We start from the raw sequence: 22,171 nt of genomic DNA on the forward strand, positions 1-22,171 counted from the left end.
GTGATCACCCACGAGGTGATGAGCATGCTTTAAAAGCAATCCCACAAAATCACAGAAAAATATCATATATGTGGCACACCTAATTGTATCCTCCAGCATCTCCAACCTTCTTAACATGATAACTCTGTTAGGTTGAACCTTTTCCATACTCAAAATTTTACAATATTATAAAAATATATATGCAATTTTTTATTCAAAAGAGTCTAAATATTTACATGTTTGCCTATAAACGTATTTTATTTTTAGTGTTTTCTTTTCGTGGGAATCTTGCATACCTTGATAATCCATGAGAGCACGACAAAATCATCCAAAATTAAGATATGTGATTGTTAAATTATTAGATAAATAAGTGGAACAATGACTAATAAAATTAAATTATAGTAATTATGTTTGAGTACTATATGATGTACATATATATCCTTATCATATACTCTTATAAATTAAGTCAAACAATTACTAAAATACATCAAACGGTGCAATCAGTCCAATTCCTTTTTTTATGATCTAATATTAATATATCAGTTGTGACTCTAAACTGGTTGACTCCGTCCCATAACATAGAAGATACACAGAATTCAGTGCATTTCTCTCTCTCTCTCTCTCTCTCTCTCTCTCATTAAGAAGTTTATTCAAGCTTGTGGGTGCAAGCTCAGTAATAGATATTAATTATTGTTAGCCAGCTGGTCCAAAATCTAGCTCCAATATTAATGTTTAATTTGTCAGAAATATTACTTAATTTACACCATGCACGTACGAATCATTTAAAATACAATGTACCTAATTGTCAATTGATGCTATGATCGAGACACGAATGATTTCACACAACTTTTGTACACCGCAAGATTTGCTGCCGTGTCAAGTAACAATTCTTATAATAAGATTTGCAAACTTAATACAAACCGAACACAAATTTAGTTAGATAAAATTAAAGGGTTAGAGTTGACTTATATAATCTTATACTAATACTATTAAATTGCTTTTACAAATTTCGCCATCCAGGCTGTAACGACACAAAAAAAAAAAAAAAAAAAAAACGTTAGCAACATTTGTACCATTACCCAAAAAATAAAAATCAATTTAGAGCTTCTTTAGAATCACTTATAAAACTCAGTTTTACCCAGTAAGCAAAATGAGACTTAGTACCTATGAATATCTCTATAAATCACTCATTTTATAAGGACTACGCTACGCATCTTCCCAATATAGAACAAGGTGTTACAAACTACATCCCTTAGATCCTAACATTCTAGTCAAAGCAATGTCATGCGGTGTTGGCAGTATACGGTATACCACATGGTATTATTATCATTTGCAACAAGCACTTTTTCCAGTGTGGCTGTGTCGTTACAAAGGCAACCATCTCCTCAACCTTCGGGTTAATGTGAACTTAAGACCGGATTATTATTATTATTATTTTTATCTATTTTCCGTTTTAATTTTTATTTCTCACAGTATTGGGGTGTCAAACCTTCTTATTGTAATTTTTTTTTTTTAACAATAATAATAAAAAGACTCGTAGAATCATGGAGACTAAGTGCCTCCTCGGGCAACTAAAGGTATACATGCACGAATTTACGTAGACGTAGATGTACATGCTATTTGGCTTATGTGCCGTCTGAAGAGAATACCAACTGACCAAGTCACAAGCGACATGGAAAACGACTCTGCAAAATATAACCTTGCTTTGATTAATAAACAGACTGCCGGCAATTGTTTAATGTAATTGTATATGCAACCTCGACGTCCTTCATATTCCCCCCCAGTCTCTTCTTATTTTCAATGAAGCAATTTCATGTATTCAAAACCTAATTTCTTTTTAGACCATGAGAGTTGTAATGGAAGCTGCACAACCTTTTGTAGCACCTTCACCGGCATCACTGTCGACGCTGCCGCCTCCAAACACCAATCATAGCCATTTGTTGGGAAGACTTATCTTTGGCATTCTTACTATTTTGGTGGTTGTCTTATCTTACTTCTTCTGTAAAATGGTAGTCTTTCCAATTCTCAAGCAACGTTACAGACAGAAAGGTGTGTAATATTTGTGTTCGGGCACAACTTTCTTCACAGTATTCAAAAGAATATTATGCATGCACTTTTGTGAATGATTATTAACACTAATGTTAGAGATGGTGGCTCATATTCTTGAACGAGGAAGTAATACTAGTTAATTTTAGTTTGTTATGCCAAAGTCGAATAATAAGTTGAGAGATAAAGGGTATATTGAGAATTTTAATGTACCATGTTAGGGTTTTAGCTAGAGATCAAGGACAAAATTAGTTAGAGGGCCGGTAAAGGCGGTTGCCTCACTCCCCCATTCTAGTTACAAATTTATATATATACAACTAAAATATTTTTACATAGTTAAGTGTGTATATATATATATATATATATATATATATATATGTATTCTGGCCTAAGAAAATTAAGTTTAGCCCCTATCAATATTAGACTTGGCCATTTATTAATGTTTTGGCTCATTCTAGTGAGAAATTCTAATTATGCTCCCTGCTATAGACAATATACTTTTGACACAGTAAAATTAGTCGTGCTCGCTCGCTCTTGCGAAAGCAAGCATATCGTCGAATCACGTAAATTTTGGTTTTTCTCACTTTCTCTTTACTTTTCACTAAATTGCATAGTGATCTCGACAATCCAAACAATTAGTAGTATGAACAAGTGCCACTAAACCATGACCTGAATGTACATTTAACAATTTTTGTGTGGTTATTATTGTGAATTATGATTGGGGAAAATAACAATTAGGAAGCTTGATGGATGAGAGTATAAAATTGAGGCGATTCCAGTCGGAGGAACTAGTGAAGGCTACCAACAATTTCAGCGAAGATTGCTTGTTGGGGTCCGGCGCATTTGGGAATGTCTACAAGGGGACCTTTGGAAATGAAGGAACACTGGCAATTAAGAGCCCCCATGCTGGGTTCAAACCTGAGCAGTGAAGAATTCAGAAATGGTGAGATCTTCAAATATTGTTAATGTTTTAATTAACATGTTTTTTTTTTTTTTTTTTTTTTCAAACATATATGCACAGGGTTTGAATCTCTTCCTTCCCAGAAAAAAGGATAATTAAATAATTGTATGGTTAATTTGTTCTCTTGAATAGATCGAAGTGAGGCTACTGTCAAAAGTCAGACACAGGAACCTTGTTGGTCTGGTGGGATTTTGTGAAAAACCAGGTAAGCATCACTCCACTGTTAAAGCATGTGTTATCTGAAAAAAGAATAAATTTAATTATTTAATTAATATTTTTTAATTTCTACCTTTAACAGGAGCAAAAAGGGGAAGATTATTAGTTTATGAATATGTACCAAATGGTTCTTTGCTTGAGTACATTATGGGTAAGTCTTTACACATTTAACATTCATAAATGAATAATGGTAGAAATCATACTTTTATTTTATTACTTTCTCATCTTGCTGACGTGATACTACCAATTAATTTCTTATAAGTCATTGCAAAGAAAAAAATAAAAACATAAAAGCAAAGTGCTAGGAATTATTTTTTTATGAGACAACTATCTCACTTTGCTGATGTAATATTGTTAATTAATTATTGGATCGATCTTTGTTAAAAATAAAATAAATAAAAAATCGATTGCCGATTAACATTACCAAGTTCATAGGGTAGTTGGGAAAAAGCGCAGATTCTAGCACCTAAACATGTTTAGTTGGCTGACTTACTGTGCATTGCCGTGTAGGAAGAAGAGAGAGCTTAACTTGGAGGCAGAGAGTAAACATAGCCATTGGAGCAGCTAGAGGTACATTTGTTCTCAGAATAATTTCCGCATAAATTTATAGAAATTAATAAACAAAAAAAAAAAAAAATCAATAAATTTGATTGAAAAATTGACAGGCATTGCTCATTTGCACGAAGGGATAAACCCTAGCATAATCCACCGGGACATAAAACTAAGTAACATCTTAATCGGAGATGGGTTCGAAGCCAAGGTTTCAGATTTCAGGTTGGTCAAACCAGGGCTACCGAGGACCAATCACATGTCAGTAGCCAAGTAAAAGGGACGAGAGGATACCTAGATCTTGCTTACTGTTTCAGTTTCCATTTGACCCCATTCAGTGACGTTTATAGCTTTGGTGTTGTACTTCTCCAACTTGTTGCTGCTCGCCCTGTCATTTACACAGGCCAAAATCAATCCAATTATCATATCATTGAATGGGTAAGCAACTAAGAACCTAGACTCAAACATGAAATTTTTTATTCATTAACACCTTGGGACTCGGGGTCCTCTCTCTCATTTCCTATTAGAGTTAATTTTCTGAAATTCGGGCAAGAAATTCAAGGATCCCTGGCATGAATATATAGCCATTAAGGCATTAACTCTTGCACAAGTTTTGAACAAAATGGGGGTGTGTCCTATGTACAAAATGCAGGCAAGGCCAAGCTTAGAGCAAGCAGCATTGTAGAAATTTTAGATGCTAATCTTCTAACACAGCCATGCAACACGGAGATGATGCTAAAGATGGGACAACTAGGCCTCAGATGTGTTATGGAAGTACCCAAACAACGCCCGACAATGACGCAGGTGTGGCTGGAACTAGAAGAGGCCTTGTATTCAGTTGAAAACTTCATCAACAAACAGCGCCCAAGGGCTCCTGGAAGATCATCAAGCGGCACATCTTCTCAATCAATCGACCAAGGGACGCATACATCAATGGACTACGACTGTTCTCAAAGCTTTGTGAGTGTAAATGGCGTTGGCCTTCAGAGGTTCCATGTGGAGATGGATAGCCTCTCCTTCAAAGCACAAGCTTAAGGTGTTTAGAAGATAATAGTTTTAGTGTCGACTTTGATAAGAACAGCTTGAAGGGAATATGTGAGGATGCAGAAGAAGAGTTGTGTATGCGATATAATGTAGCAGAAAGTTGAAAGTTGTGCGTTTGATCTTTAACTAAACACCTCATTGTAAGAGAACCATGTTAGACACAAGTTCAACATAAAAACTTCCCACTGTTTCTAAACGTTGGTCTGCAGAATCAGCCATATTTGTTTAAGTTTTTGTATTATGTAACAAACTCAAAACACCAAAGCAGTTCACCTTTATGCCAATAAGAACACTTTTTTCAAACAAAAAATAAAAAACACCCAACAAATTAACAAACATACCCACTTGCAAATGTGAAAGCATGTTTCTCAGTAATGTTCATGCTATCGAAAAATTTAACTGAAATGGAAGTGAAATCACCACTTTCCACAAAAATTTGCTTGCTCACCAGGATTTACTTGCACAAGTTGCTTGCAACTCATATATAGGATAAGAGAAATTGCTATATTTATATTTTTGGAGAAAATACTGTAAAACTCAACCAAATATACAATTAATTAAAGATCTTAACAGTCCCTCCAAACCCTTTTCCTGCTTTTCTTTCCACCTGTTATCAGCTTTAACTCTAGTGTTCAAAGCCCATTCCTTCTAGTTGTATGATGAGTTACCAACCTTTTCATCCACGACCTTTGCATTTTTGCTGAATGTCAAAAGATCAACATACATTTTCTCTGAAGCCTTAAAAAACTCAGCCAAGGACTCAAAAACTGAAGAAAATCCAGTCCGAAATCCATTTACAGTGGTACATTGTGTATCTTGCATGCTGGTATGGTGCTTTGCTTTCTCTGCGTCTAGCCTCTTCCTAAACATATCTAACATAGCTTTCCTTTCTGTCAAGTATTCAATCCGACTCGGCACATTTACCACTGATTCCTGCTCATGAAGCTTTGATTCAAGAATTCTGCTCTCTGCCCTTTGCAATGCCAGGACCTTCCTGTCAAGTTCTTTGGCAAGTCCATCCACCTTCCTTTTCTGTTGCTGCTCCTCTCCTTGTTTGAGCCACAAAGCTCGAATATCCTTCCCCAAGCTTTTCATGGAAGAAGCCACTGAGTTTTCTGGCAACTTCTCCAGGCAAGCCAACCAATCATGACAGATTACAAGTAACGGCAGCCCACTGATTATATGCGGCGGGACTGAAGTCGAAGACCTACCTCTGGAGTAGAATTCAACTTCAGGGGCAATGAACTTGGATAACCAACCATTAAGTGCTTCAATGTATGCCTTCTGTGACGAAACATATGCCGTGAAGCAAGCACGCCAATTTTGAACTTCTGCTTCAAGCTGAAGTGTGGCAAGGCGGTGAGAGTCATTGCAAAACTTTCCATGGGCAGGACAGTTGAAAGATTTAACTTCATGCATGATTCGGTTTTGGGTTTCATGTGACTCCAGCATTATCTTCCAGTTTCGCATAAGGCTGTAGAAGTGAGAGAATTTACCATTTTCTATCAGCTTAAACTTTTAAGTTAAGTGGTGATTTAACAATCGAAAAACTAAAATTCAAATTTCAGGTTTCTCAAATCTAACCAACTAATTTGACCCATTTACTTCCTTACCTATGTATCAGCTCCACAAGTTGTGGCTGCAACTCTTCATCTCTCAGTTTCTGAATTCTTTGGGAGATTGATTCTGCACTTCGAATTGCAACCAAGATCCTGGCGTGCAAGTCTTTTACTTCAGCTCTGGTTTTTTCCCCAGAGTATAGGCCATCATCTCCTCTGGCATCCAGGTTCCTCAAACGGGAGCATTTTTGCTCGTAAAGTTTCCTGGTCAAATCTCCAGCCTGAGAATATGATTTAAAACATGTTCAAGGAAGTTGATAAATGGTAGGATGTATCTCACATTACTAAGATTGTTTACAGCATCACAAATTCAATAGCTTTATGGTAGCAAATTCTATATCCAAAATGAAAGAAAATGTCTATCCAAAAGCTTTGCAGAATGGGAGGCTGAGCACCCCTGATTTCAAAACTGTGTTTCAGCCAAAAAACAGAGATACTCTGCTCATATGTTAACTCCCAAAGGACCCATTCCTTCCTTTTTCTTTTTCTTTTTTTCCCCCTTAAGCCTCCCAATGGGCATTCAGCCATTCACATTCAGTTTGTCCATTTCTACAGCATATAAATACTTCAACCAAATTCAAAAGAGAAAGAAATGTGCTTCAGAATAATGCTCAATGGCAGGCATAAACATTGCAGTTCATTAAACAAGACAGTAGATTGGAAACAAAAGAGCAGATAACAATAATAAAGAGCGTCCATCTCAAAGGCTGACAACAATTAGTAGAAGAGACTTATTAATCAGCAGGAAACTAGAAGGAATTTTTAAAATTGAAGAAAGTATAAGAATGAGTTTACCTTCACCTCCTCATAGAGTTTTTTCTCCCAAGCATATAACCTTGCCAGTGTCAGTGAATGGCTTCCGGATTCCATTCCACCATAGTCATCAAATAAATCATTTTTGAACTCTGTCCACGTCGAAGAACATTTGGAGCTACATGAGAGGAGACTTTTGCATGAGGAAGACTGAGATGAGGTGGATCGATTCCGTGTAATTGACCGAATGAGCTTATTTGAGCTCTCTGCACGCAAATTTCATGAATGAATACATGAAGTAAGTGGTATATGAGCAATGTCCAACACTAACAAAGATAATGGTCCTTTCCCTCCATGGAAACAAACTTAAGACTCTTTTTGGCCTGCGATTTTAGTAAGTGTATCGCTTAAGAGTACATTTTTAAAAATTCTTGCTTTGAAAACATAAAAAAATATGTTTTCAAATCGTAGGTAAAGAAAAACATTTTAAAAAACGCACGATTTATTTACGTTTGAAAACACTATTTTTTAAATTGCACGATTTGAAACATCAGTCTCAAACCAACCCTTAAAACTACATTGAGCATATAGAAATTGCAAAAAGAATAAATTATGAAATTGTGAAGAAACAAAAAAAGGAAAGAGAAAGAGAACCCACCTTTAATTTCCTCCAAACCAGATTGCATTGGAACTCTATTGGCCTCCAGCATCCTGGAAACATCCAAACCAGAATCATAAGCCCTAATAAAATGGTCCTCAACATCCTTCAATGCCTCCAACAATTCCCTCCCATCAGGGGCTGTATCAATCATTCTAAAACTATTATGCTCCTCTTGGCTCTCATTAACATCACCCCCTTCTGTCGCAGATTCAACCACTCCAACCTCACCATTATTCACATCCACAGCCTTCCTCTCACTTATTTCTCTTTCTCCATCCTCCTCCAACTCTGGAATCCCTTCTTCCTCTCTCAGCGCCCTCAGATCCTCATCAGAGCTTTGACTAAACCCACTCGCCACTTGTGTTCTCATCCCATCAAACAGATCGAAGAAATCCCACCCAAAATTTTTATGTACACCTGCCATTGGCGGAGCCATCTCACCACAGAAATGCTCACAGACCACTTCCCCTTCTTCTGCATCTTCAAACTCGTTCTCATCACCCTCTTCTTCTTCTTCTTCTTCTTCTTCTTTAGCTTCTTGGTGTCCCCATTCTTCTTCTTGTTCTTGTTTTTCTCTTTCTACCTTAGAAGAATCCAAGAAAGCTGCAGAATGATAGGTGGGATGCGCAATGGCTTCTGTGGTCTCAGAAGCAGAGGAAGGGAAGGTGATGAAAATTGGAGAAGATGGAGAGGAATGCCGAGCTACAAACAACCTTATGGCGGCTGCTACTGCATTCAGCGAGTGATTATACTTGCAATGTGCATCTGCAAGCGCATACCTCCGCTCTACCGCCAATTTTATCAACCTTTTTCTCTCTTTACAGAGCAACACCACGTCGTCTTCTTCATCTTTCTTAGATGCAGCACAACCCATCTCTCCAAACACACCACGGGTTCTGCTAAAAGATGAAGTTCTGGAAAAGCTTTAGAGAATCACATAAATTTGCAACTGAATGAGATAGACGCTTTGGTTTTTAGCAGAGGTTTCAGGCAACGAGACCAAAGGAAAAAAAAAAACTAATATTTAATATTTCTGTTTGGAAGGTTTCCAGCCAAACCATTGCTTAATCGCAGTAGAATTCAGAGAGCAAAACATTCTGCAAGCAATGAAGAAAGAGATGCTTCTGCAAGCAAAGCAGAGTAACCATTGCATGATGAACAAGTCTCACCTTCTGTTACGAGGATACGTAGCATCACGCGTTGCAGAAGAGTGTGGGACTACCGGGCCTTATTTGGTAAAATAATAATGGCAACAATAAATGCAAAAATGGATTTTGAGGTTGCCGTTTCGTAGGTAGGAAAGAAGGCACAGTGTGTTTTTTTGCTACAAGACGGCATGAAGCTTGACCTCGGCAAAAGATATTTTGTCTTCAATAATCAAAAGTTTCTGATGCTCCTGGTATTTGGTGCCGTCTGATTAGAATCCGAATCCAGTGAGGTCATCAACTGTTTATTACTTTTCGGTGAAATTTTACTTTATACCTAAATAGCATGCATGCGATTTGACGTGTCCCAAATTTTGAAAACCTTTTAAATTAGATTTTTAAATTTTTAATTATAATTAATTTAAATTTATTTATCAAATTTTAAACGTTAAAAGTAAGACAAAAATATTTGTAATCTTGATTTTTTTTATAAAATTTTAAATTAAAAATTAAAAAATATATATTATGAAATAAAAAAATTATAAGGTGACTCACGGTTGGGTTATTTTGTGATCTTTATTTTTTTAAATTTTTTTAATAAAAATAAAATTGAAGGATAATTTTATTTTTTTAAAAATTTTAACGACAAAAATTGACAGAATAAAATAAATTAATAGCAATTAAAAGTTCATAAATCTAAATTATAAAATTATAAAATTGAAAAGTATGTCAAATACCGTCTTAGTTGAGCAAAGTTCTCATTACTTTAAATTCATTTTTACAAGGGAGATGATGTACAGTGAGCCTAGCTCACCCCCTCGGATTGAACAATGTTTCTACAAATAGTTGTGGGAAAAGTTGATATTCTGCAATGATACTGACAGAATCCTAGCTGTTGTCTTCTTTTGGAGGGTCCTAGTTTAGGGACAGAGAGATGGACGAAGATTTGGACCCTGAATTGACTATTAAGTGCTCAAACCTAGACAATGAACTGTGGACCTGTGGTCACGAGAACAAAGATCTTTAAAATATATTTTATGATAAATTTTATAAAATATTTCAAAATTTCACTTGTTTTGAATTTATCTTTTAAATTTTAAAAACTAATTTTGTTAAAATTTTGCATTAATTCTTGTCAAAATTATTTTTTTTTATTAAAAAATGGGTAATTTTTATTACATAAAATAAATCTACAAATTAAAACAAAGATTCTGCCAAAATTTTTTTTGATGAAATCCGGAAATAAAAGTCTTGAATTATTAATGGAATGATTTTAAAAATGACATAGGGGGTGTTTGGCAAATGGGATGGCCTAAACACTGTAGTTGATGTAGATTGATATAAAAAAAAGTAAGAATGTTTGGTATAAAAAAAATAAAAAAGTGAAAAAGTTTTGTTTTGTAGTGATTTTTTTATTTGAATAATAATAAAAAGTGAATGATTTGATATTAAAAGTGAAAAAGTTAGAATGTTTTGATGTTGATTATTTTGGGAAATGATGATGAACAGTGTTTGGCCCAACCCCATCCCCATTACCAAACAAAGCCATAAAAAAAAAAAAAAAAAAAAACTAAAACATTGATTTAGAGGGAAAAAAAAAAAGGTGAATTTCAAGGCAAAAAAAACGAAGCTAATCAAGCATATATAGCTCATGAGTGGCCATGATATACACACCAGAAATAACTTTTTAAAATTGGTAGTCCGCACAATTTTAATACTCGTAGTAAAAGTTAGTTTATTTGACTTTATGATGCACGACATTGCCCAATACACGCATGCTTGTCTTCAAGAGGTAACTCAATCGGCTGGGACCACACTTAATAAAGTGGAGGTCACAAATTCGAATCTCCCTCCCCCCTCTTGTGCGGACATGTCAAAAAAAAAAAAAAAATACACGCATTCTTGCCATTTGTGCTTTTTTATTATTTATTATTTATTATAAAGATATTTAAAAGTCATTAATCAAATATCTAACAACTTAAAATGACTCTGCATCACATAATAGGATCCTTTCCATTTCAAATGGAATGGATTGTATTTAGTTAATTATCTCTAAAATACATTAACTAAATATTATCTATTTCAAATGAAATTGAGAGGATCCTTTTTCGCATCACATAATTGTATGTGAATTAATTATTATTACTTAAAAATGTCACCTTAAAGCAGTCTTAATAACAGCATTAATAAATTAGCGCTACCTGCTGACCGCGGGTGGTCAGTCTCATAAATAGAGCCTTAAGAGCATTGTCGTTTAACTGATTAAAGTGATTCTTTAGCCAAATTTAAGTCAGGATCGTTAAACACAACCCTTGCATTAAACTAGCTATTGCTACAATAATTTAAGACTTCCTGAAGACATATAAAAATGAATATAATATTATTAAAATGATTGTTTTAATAAAAGAGATAAAGTGTTTAGAGAGTAAAATTAAATGTGGGTGGCTAAAATTAGACAAAAATTTAAAATTTTCTAACTAAAATTTGGCTGAATAATAACTAGTTCAACGAGAATGCTTTAAAACGGCTTTCCTTTTTTTTTTTCTTTTTTTTTTTTCAGATTTGGAATTTTTAGTAAATTTGCTATTTGAATTATTAATAATTTAAACAATAAATATATTAATTTTTTTTTAAAAAAATGTTTTTATAAAACTGCCAGCTGCTCGGTTAGATAGCCAGATAGGTCCTACTTTACCCGTTGAATTTGATAGGAGAAAATCTGAGAAAGGCAAGCCAAAATCAGCAAAGAAAGGTCGAAAGAGAGTTTGGTATATGGAGAATTGTGCCCTGAAAAGTGATAAGAGAAGAAGTGACTAGTTGAAGGCGGTGGGGGCTATGTCATGTCATGGGGTAATCCAGACTGAATAATATTCTCTGGCAGTGGCCGGTAAGAAAAGGCATCCAAAAGCTGCCATCACACACTGTCCCAAGCCACTAGGTGAAAACTATATATATACATATACATAGTTTTGACATATATATATATATATATATATATATGTTATGATTTTGTCGTTCTCGTTAGATTTTACAATGGTATATATATACATATATATAATGTCAACTTAGTTTAAATTTTTGGATTAATTACTCTTTGCAAAAAGAAAAATGATGGTTCAAAGAAGTTGAATGCGGTAGGCATTTTAACTCAACATGTCTTCAAGCTAGTGCCACAAGCGATGTGAAACAACAGGAACTGAAACTTTCGATTTCTGGGAATGAAGTTTCACATAATTTACAAAAACATATAAAAATAAATCCAAAATGAAAGGAGGGAGGAGAAAAAATGAATAAGTAAGAAGAGAATAGTCCTAAAGAAAGAATCATCAGCGTCACCTTTGAAGCTCTATTTTTCCCTGATTCTTTCCTTGCTCAAGTCCTCAGAACTAAATAAAATACATGTCCAAAGTTAAAAGGTTACATTGTACAAAGAAAAAAAATTAATCGACTGAAACTTCTCTTTATCTCTCTTGGATATACAAAGCTCATTGGCTGTGAGATTCTGAGAAGCATCCAACAGTAGGTACAACAGTACAAAAGATGAGGGGGCTTCATTAGGTAGTGCTAGGTTCCACGGGTGTGGCACAGGGGGCCAGAGCTTTTGCAGGTAGGTTAACACCACAGCCTCTCACAGACAAAGTAGGGCCTCTTACCGAACTTGCTCTGCTCACAAGATTTGAATCAAGAAAAACAACTATGACTGTAATGTCATCGTGGAAATGTCGGCGGACGCCACGGTCGATTTTCTTCAGATCTGAGTACCTCATTTCTCTTTTCTTAGCAGCTTCCTGCAAGGCAACTTTCACAAGCCTCCGGGCACTTCCCTGCATGAAGAGCAGGTAATGTCAAATTCAGTTATTTCGAATCTGATACTCACGTTAATGATGATAACACAAAACAAAAATGTGATACTTATTATTGGAAGGGCTTGAATATCCCAAGATTAGAACTCCATAAAATTTCACAAGTAACCAGAAATTCCAAAATGTATACAGAAAAAGGTGCAGTTGTTGGCAGTTCCTCTAAGAAACTAGAGGATGTAGGTAAACACATAAACAGAATAGAAACCACCATTGCCAAGATGAATATCTTACACTGTGTGGGTGATTTTGAACAATGTCAACTGCTTCCTGATTACTAAGGTGCTCCCACAGCCCATCAGAAGCAAATATGAGGAACTGATCATGAGGTTGAAGTTCATTCACAGAAATTGATGGCTCAGAGCTTAAGATTTGCCTTTTAAAAGGTTCACGGAGGCGAAACTTAGCATACAAAGGCGCCCTGTTAAATTCAGCCTTTTTTAGATATACATCACCAATAGATCTAGATACCTGCAACACAAATGCATCAGTAAGTAAATTTTGAAAAAGAAAATGCTCAACATGCCAAAAAAAAAGTTGCATCATAATATCCACACACATACATATGTGTGTATGTGTGTATGTATGTTTGTGGGGGGGGGGGGGGGGGGGTGCTGACTATAATGGAAAATCGTCCTAAATTTGATTTGAATCGACAGAACCAAATGGCTTTTTTTTTTTTGGTTGGAATTTGAATGGTCGATAGTAGTGTATACATGGGAAAACTAGAGGACCTGTCCTTTACATGAAGACACAAGCATCCAATAAAGGTAAAAATGGATGAAGCATCATTAAGATTGATATAATGCTGTCCTCTCACATTTTCGCTCTTACTTATATATATAAATCCACAAACACAACTCATTTTAGTAGATTCTTCAAATTCAATGGTATTATAGGGAATCATCAGTAAAGGAATCACATGTACAAAAGGTTCTTTGGCAACATCAAGCAATTTATTAATTATTACTTTTTATTGTGAACCCCATAACTTATGCTAGCAATATACACGATTGACAACAATGGTGATAATCAATACTTGTAACACCTAATCTCATTTCTCAAAATGCCACTATAGTTCAACAACTTTGGCCAATATATATATTCAGCTGCTTGTAGTAGAAGGGTAACAATGAAGAGGAAATAAAAAGAGAGAGTCGTCTGCAAAAACCAAAAATTAAAGTCTGCTTTGCAAATTTTTCCCCCTTAAACAATATCCTTCAGAAATTATTAGCATCCAGATTAAATTTACAGAGACAACTGTAACAGTCTTACTCTGCACCCAGATTAGGAACCATGGACACTTAAAAAACATTACAAAGCCTGAACCACATGCAGTCTGCATGGACCATCACAGACAACATCACCCTTAAAGAATTAGATGATGTATGCTGCATCTAGAAATTGAATCAATATTCACATAAATATGGATGAAAATCACATCTGCACAGCCGGCCAGTTGTAACTAGATTTAATCCACTACTAAATTCTTTTTAGTTTTTAAAAGCATTAACGTAGTAACATATGCATTTTGCAAATCAAAATGATACAAGAAATCATAATAAAAACAAGTGATACATGTGCCAGGTTCAAATGAAGCATAAGTCATTATCACCCACACAAAGAACTCACCTGTATCAAGCCCTTAACACGCCATACATTATGCTTTAAAACCACGATGTGTGAGTCGTCCGGGTGCAAAGAGTACATCTCCTGTCTCACTGATTCTATTCCCACGTTATGCTCTGCTGAAAGTTGGATGGCAAGGACCTCCCCAGTTGCCTTGACAAGCCTCCCCAGCACTGCACGGGAATCACCAACATTGGCGATGTAGAGGGTGCCGCCACAGATCACACCAACTAGGCAGCAAGATCCAACAGCTGCAATCTGGGGTTTCATAGGCCATTGTTTCGTAACAACAGACAGAAATCCCTCTTCTGTTGCTTGATATGCTTTCCTTATCACATCCACTGACATGGATTGTTGCTCTGAGGTGAACCCTGCTAAAAGGCCAATTTTAACCCAACCATGAGGACCAATGACTCAATTTCCCACCCCAAGCTCAACAATTGAAGTTTTAACAAGACAACAGCCCAGAATCATTGGAGGGACTTGCATAAATTTTCATGATTCTCAATTTTAATGACACAAAACAGAGTAAATGTTAATTTTGGCACTAACAAACATTCTCATGCTAAAATTCCATCTGAGCTTAGGTTTCTTACTCTTAAGATGCTGGAATAGGTGATCATTAATGAAACGTGAGGTCTCAGGCCCGCCATGACCATCATATATCCCAATGAAGGTGCCATATGGGCCAGACTCATTCAAGCTCAAGGGTCCAGACTCAATTTGGCTTTGATCCTCAAGCAAATTGTTGGCTTGGACAACTGCTATTGAGAAGTCACCATTCATGTGCTGACCGGTGTCTTTGTACCAAAGTAGTCCATCTTGCCGGCCTGCTGCATCCGAACCTGTGCGGACATAACGGTCCGAGGACGGTCCCAAGCAGGCCCTCAGAAAGTTTATCAACCTTGATAACATCCCTCATTTCACAGCCAGCCTCCAATTCCTCCACATCCGAAATGGATGCAATACCACTCTCGCCAACCAAGATCCCAGCAGCCTCCTCACCCGCAGACCAAGAAAACTACTATATGAAGGGAGTAAACAACATGATTAATAGTAATACAATAACATCCTAACCACAATCAATACTAAATCATGTAACTGACAAAAGAAATAAACTTTCAATGTAAATTCTCAGCTGAAAATCTCATTGAAATTAACACAATATGACCTGAAATCTAAAACCCGTCACCATTTCAGCTTAGAACTTAAAAAGAACCATGACCCTCAAACTAATACTACCTATAAATGAAGAACACAACAGAAAGAAAACAACTGTTGTGGCAAAGCGTAATGGTCAAATCTTACCTCCACATTCCACACCCCAACCATATAATCCTTTGCCCACACACCCAAAATTCAGTAACTTCTAACTACCCAATAACAAATTAAAAACAATAATTCAAAGAAAAGACATCAATCACACAAATTTGCCAAGCTATAAGAAAAACAAACATGTAGAGGAGAAAAACAACTCACAATACAATTATGCAACTCCAATCAGTTCTGGTCAGCTGCCGAATGATACCAAAATGAAAACGAAGGGGATCTAAAAGAAACAGAGCAATACATGTGAGTATAACAACGTTAGATCCACGGATCCATCAAATCAAACTGTGGCTAATAGGGTTTTTTGCATATGGGTCACTAACTCTTTTTCTCTTCTTTTTTTCCCCTTTTCCTGCGCTCTATTTTGGATTTTCCGGTGGGTGATAGAGGAGGCAGAAGACGAAGAAAATATAGAGATAATTGAATAAAGAGCTCTCAATCAGTAAGATTGAACGAACTGAAACTCTTCTTTTTCTCTCTCTCTGTGTTATTTCTCAGCACACAAAGCCTTATAAAAGAAAACGAACAAAGCGATGGCTGAAAGCCAGCAATGCATATGGGCAGCCATGGGCTCCACACATAAACCAAAGAAAAGAGAAAGTAGATAGAAAGAGGTAGAATAAAATTAATTAATCATTATAATTTTCTACATATATATATATATATATGTTATTTGCTTGAGACTCCCCTTTTTCTGGGGTATTGTAATTTATATATATATATATATATATATATATATATATATGTTATTTGCTTGAGACTCTGGGGTATTGTAATTTATATATATAATATATATATATATATGTCATTTGCTTGAGACTCCCCTTTTTCTGGGGTATTGTAATTTTGGCTAAACATTTTTATCACAATATATATATATATATGGGCTTTCCTTTTTTTTTTTAAAAAAAAAAAAAAGCGTTCGTGTGATATCATATAAAGATAAAAAAATATTTTTTTGTATATTTAAGAATGTTTTGTATTTTAAATTTTTTATTAATACTTTTGTCTTAAAAATAGAAAATAAAAGACAGAAAATAAACATTTTAAGAAACATAGCCTCTATATATATATATATATATATATATATATATATATATATTCAACGTTTTGGCTCGTACACAAATGCATGTTCTGATTGTAACTCGTCACCATAAAGCGAATATTGTGGGTTTATTTATCTATAATTTCGGGCTAGAGTTTCTCTAGAACTACATGGCCAATATTCATGCTTAATTTTTTTTTTTTTTTTTTTTCAGAATATAAATGCTTAATGAATTGATAGGTTGTCCGATCGGAGATTCGGAGTAAATATTATTATTATTATTATTACTATTATTATTATTTTATATTCACATAACTTTTTGAGATTAGTAAATGGTGTATGGCAGATTGTTTAAAAAAAAAAAATCCAAAAAGCAAAATACTAAAGAAACGTCCCCTTTAACATTTAAAAAATAATAATAACTAAAAAAAAAAAAGGATAAACTAAAACCAAAACTTTGAGCAAGAAAAAAAATAAATGATCGCTCAGTTTTAGTTTTTTGTCATGCATAAAATTTCATTATAAAATAAGTAAAATCACATGCAAATTGGCTAGTTAAAAGTATGGTGGTAAATGAACAATTCTGAGTGTGAACTCGCTCGGAATCAGTTCATTTAAATCTGAATCGAACTTAGTTCATTTTATATATGAGTTGTTCGTAAACACAAAATTCCACTTAATTACAAAACCACACATATTCCTATAAACTCTACTCGACTTGGTTAATGCTTGTAGACACGAAATTACACTCAATTATTAAACAAGACACGTATCCATGTAAACTTGGTTAACGCTTGTAAACACAAAATTACACTCGATTATAAAACGAGACATATTCCTCTAAACTCGGCTCGACTTGGTTAACACTCGTGAACACAGCTCGTATAACCTCAACTCGACTTGTTAACTCGTTTGTATATATTAATATGTATGTATATATTATAATATATTATATATCAGTATGTCATGTAATATATAATTATAATTATATGTAGATATCATTTGTTATATGTGTAATGCCTACAAATTATTTAACCATATAATAAGTGTTACTCTACAACCTTGATAATGAATTATAAGCATATAAATACAGCATCCATTTGCAGTTTTGTCAAACTATTTTATCCATTTGCTACATGATGATATCACCCTGTAGCTTCGAGATCTTGTAACGAGCTTTGCGTATTTTCTTTAAATTTTATTGCCAACTAATTTATAAAACAAATTATTTTACATTTGCAAAAAATAACGCAATAAATCAACGGCGGTTGATTTATATAACAAATTATAAAAACATATATAGGTAAATATTCAAACGGACGGCGGTTGTTATTTATTGTTGCTTGAAATTTGAGTATTATGCTTCCGTGCGACACGTGGTATCGTCTACAGAAAATGTCTCTCTCTCCTTGACATGAATACTTACGTGTCTATGATTTGGAGAATTGGAGTAGGAAGATACGTGGTCTCACATAGTGGTGAACAAGTGGCAAATTTTATATGGATTTGAGCCGAGAAAACAAAATCTGATGAATATACACAATTTTTTTTTTTTTTTTTTTACAAAAAAGATAACCGATAAGAAAAGGACAAGGTAAACCGATATTTGGGAAAGACTTTAGAAGTTGAATAAACCGATAAAACATAATTATTAATTAATAATGCTTGCTTGAGTACACAAAGTTTTTAAGGCTTCTATTAATAAGAGTGTGTCACACTATGATTTTGCAGGTCAAGTGTTTTTTTTTAAAAAAAAAAAAAAAAAAATTGTAAAAAATTTATTATTTGGGGGTTCGTTTGAAAAAAATGCCAGTTTTAAAATATGAAGAAAAAAAAAATCATATTATCACGTAGCAATAAGGAGCATGTTCTAAAAAATGAAGATTTTCAAACGTTTAATTGACAGAAATATCAATTTTTTTTTACAAATTTTATCAAATGTTTTATTGCGTTTTTATTAGGTGAGTCACTTACAATAACCAACTCGTAGATAAATTATTGTTAAAAAGAAAAAAAAATAATTATAGAGTTTGTTGGGACGGTCACATCAACATTGTGAGATAAGTACAAAATAAAAATGTTATATTATGTTACAAAACATTACTCATTTTCTAAGGTTTACAACTGATAAACCAAACCAACAAGGGAAGGAGGATAAAAGAAAGTCAATTCTATTGTATTAATTAAGTGACAGATTTGAAAGGAGATAAAGAAAAAACAAGGATTGAAACACAAAACGGTCGCATGTGCTTGCTTAAGAGAGTGGGACAAAAGAAAAGCCTGCTTTCTTGCATTAATTAACAATGCTTTTGACTACTTTTGAGCCTAGCCTCTAGTTTGAGAATTGAATTAGGACGAGTTCAATGCATGGCTTATGCTTTACTTGCATTGAATCTGTAATATTCATACGTAGATTTCAATTGTTAATTTTAAAATAATAATAATAAATGAATAAAAGATAGAGAAATGACAAATATCTTGAAAGTAAGAGCAAAATTTTGACCAACAGATTAAAGATAAAGAAGAGTACTCCAAGTACCATATAAATGCATTCTTTCACGACAAAGAACAAAAAAACAAAACAATGACAAACCCTTTTTTTAAAAAAAAAATCTTTTATGATAAGTTAGGGTGAGTAATGATATAGCTTTTAAAATTACTATTGAATTTGAGGTAGTCGTTATTGAATTTCGATTTATTGGTAATTTTAAAAGTCACATCACATTTGTGAGAACTCCAACTTCTCTTTGTATCATTACTCGATTAGGAGTATTTGATTACAGGACTGGATCGCATGTAATAGGACAACTTTATGTAAGAATTTGTTAAGATCTCACCTGTTCGGTCAAATGTTCAAACAGTTTGAGTAAGTAGAGCCCTAATCGACTCTCATATAGACTGTCCTATAGTAATAAAAACAATAAAAACAATCATATCGCATGAGATCTAGATTCTTGATTATGTAGTTCCTACAAATAAAATATTTAATGTGTTTTTTTATTTTATTTTATTTTTTATTATAAGATTCGAGAGTGTATTCTTGCTTAAAAGCAAATATAACCAACTTCATTAGTAGAATTGTAATACTAATATTTAAGAAAAAGAATCATGAATATAATATTTGATTCTATTTCTTTTAAATTCGTATATTTTGGAATAAAAAATGGTATTAATTCCATTTCAAATGAAGCCATTAGAAAATACAAGTTTGAAATGAAAAAACAAGAGTACTTTTTACAGGCTGCAAAGATAGATTGTAATTGACATAAGCATTGGCAGTATTGACTATTGAAAATGTCAAAGTGCCAAGTGTCCCTCTGTTCTTAGTCCAATGGAGGTTTCATACCACTTGGATAGAGTTTTGACTTGCCTCTTGTTATTCAATAACATGACTTGTCAAACACAAATTTTACTGCGTCTCTAAGCATGCACTAAGTTGGAGTTGGTCCAACAAATTTATCAGAAGGACCACATGGAAAATAATCCTATGACTGAGAACTTGCTGTAAAAATTCAATATATAATTAAATGCTAATTGACAATAAAATTAGCAGCGGAATGAATAATTATATAAATACCTCTAGCCATGCTTTGCTCAAGCCAATTTGAAGAACAGCTCCACAGCAACCAAACTAAGAACTAAACAATTGAGAGATTCTTCTGACCTATGCCTACCAGTAAGTGCCAATTGATGGAATACACAAGCCTTATTTATAGGTAGGTCAGGGGACCCTCAATTAGAGCTGTTACCTTAATTATTCCTCCCATCAAGGAATAAAAATCAAATCAATACAGCTAATTGATTCCACAAACTAAAATCTTTAATGAAATCAAATACTTGTTCCACAAGAATTAAATCAGTGATTTAATTCAGAATATTTGATTGAAATCAAATACTTGTTCCACAAGAATTAAATCAGTAATTTAATTCAGAATATTTGATTTACACAATAAGCTTTAATTGGAATAAATTATTGAACACCGCAATTTTATAATTACAATAATATATGTGACGTAAGGGACATACTTTAAATGGAATTTCTTACACTTGCCACACGGCAAATATTTTAAGACAATATTCAGAAGCCTCTTTCCCACTCTCTCTATTTAGTTTTCTCTTCCAAATACCTTACTGACTTACTAAGCTCCCGACAGTCTCTTGGAATCGGTGGTTTTTGACAACTCTTTCTCTTGTTTTGCAAGAGTGATGTCACCGGTTCGACGATCTAATTTGTGCTATCTTGACCATCTATATTCAATAATGAAAGATGTCCCAAATTGATCACGTGGATATTTGGCCTTGTTGCTTAGTGTGGAAGCACAAGTGACTCAAGTTGAAAGAATACAAAAGAAAATAATGAAGATACGAAAGTGATGTAGCCATAGATATGGAGTTTCACATTGTTTAAGCGATGATATTAGGGTAGCTGTCCATTCCTTAGCTTTCACCTTTTTCCCAAAAGTCGTATTGAGTGAGATGCGCAAGAACGATTGAAAAGAATATATAAGCAATTGGACAAACAGCCGAATTTCAATTACAATTTGCATGCACTTTCAGGCTCCAACAGAATGGGAACGCAATTGTTGACTATTTAGGAATTGGACAAAATAAACGGTGGTACGGTTTAAAGCCTACCAAGTTGCTAAGTCGCATATTTGGTAAAGTATTTAATTTGAGAGAGAAAGCTAGGCTTCTAACTGTTAACAAACTGTCGAATTTGTCAAATGCATTTTCTCGTGCTTGAAAATGTTGTGCGTGCAGAATGCAAGATTACACTCATGCGAGATCAATAATTGAGAAAGTATAATATTTTCAGTCCGTCACATCATCAATTAAAAATGTGTACTATTCTGGGTACGGTTTTCGTATGACATACTTTAAAATCAAAATTTAATTTAGAAGGCGTTGAATTGGGTGATGATTTTTTTTTTGGGCCGGGGATAATGGGATATTGTCCTTACTCATACGTATCAAATAAAAAATCTTGTATCTATGTGTTCTGACTTTTGAGTGTGGATACAAAATGAGATTGCCATATAGTAACTGATAACAGCTTAATACTCCTAATTAGTATTCTGTGTGCACAAACACATGACACGAAATTAAAGCCAAAGTTCAAGTTAGAAGGGATTGAATTGGACGATGATTTGTTTTGGGCCAAGGATATCCATATGAATGAAAATGACATAAAGAATCTAAATTTTGTGGGTTTTTCCAAATTTTTGTCACTTGATTCATTCCTATTCACATGTATCAAACAACGAGCCCTGTATTACAAGCTTTATTGTGTGATTTGTTGGTCGAGTTAGACAGTTTTAACATTGTTATATTTGCT

General features: G+C 34.2%; 2 protein-coding genes and 1 pseudogene across 5 annotated transcripts; 1 reads left to right on the forward strand and 2 right to left on the reverse strand.

Annotated features, from left to right (window-relative positions):
- Window positions 1-1,823: 1,823 nt before the first annotated feature.
- Window positions 1,824-4,899, forward strand: LOC132173061 (putative serine/threonine-protein kinase PBL11; annotated as a pseudogene).
- Window positions 4,900-5,253: 354 nt separating this feature from the next.
- Window positions 5,254-9,033, reverse strand: LOC132170983 (protein ALTERED PHOSPHATE STARVATION RESPONSE 1). Its single transcript, XM_059582158.2, has 4 exons — window positions 7,826-9,033; window positions 7,210-7,433; window positions 6,409-6,635; window positions 5,254-6,269 (listed from the first exon to the last, which is right to left on the reverse strand). Exons 1-4 carry the CDS (start codon window positions 8,700-8,702, stop codon window positions 5,444-5,446), a joined length of 2,154 nt encoding a protein of 717 aa, XP_059438141.2. The 5' UTR covers window positions 8,703-9,033; the 3' UTR covers window positions 5,254-5,443.
- A 3,122-nt stretch (window positions 9,034-12,155) lies between these two features.
- LOC132170986 (putative protein phosphatase 2C 46) lies at window positions 12,156-16,320 on the reverse strand. 4 transcript variants are annotated; one of them, XM_059582166.2, is made up of 6 exons: window positions 16,115-16,320; window positions 15,942-16,011; window positions 15,059-15,486; window positions 14,466-14,836; window positions 13,068-13,304; window positions 12,156-12,797 (listed from the first exon to the last, which is right to left on the reverse strand). In XM_059582166.2, exons 3-6 carry the CDS (start codon window positions 15,375-15,377, stop codon window positions 12,528-12,530), a joined length of 1,197 nt encoding a protein of 398 aa, XP_059438149.1. In that variant the 5' UTR covers window positions 15,378-15,486; window positions 15,942-16,011; window positions 16,115-16,320; the 3' UTR covers window positions 12,156-12,527. The 4 variants fall into 4 exon arrangements, with proteins under 4 accessions (XP_059438149.1, XP_059438150.1, XP_059438148.1 ...); XM_059582167.2 differs by having other exon boundaries at window positions 15,059-15,483; window positions 15,942-16,320; XM_059582165.2 differs by having other exon boundaries at window positions 15,942-16,320.
- Between the last annotated feature and the right edge of the window lie 5,851 nt (window positions 16,321-22,171).

This window comes from Corylus avellana, chromosome 1, assembly GCF_965113065.1.
Source record: "Corylus avellana chromosome 1, dhCorAvel1.hap1.2, whole genome shotgun sequence".
Taxonomy (NCBI): domain Eukaryota; kingdom Viridiplantae; phylum Streptophyta; class Magnoliopsida; order Fagales; family Betulaceae; genus Corylus; species Corylus avellana.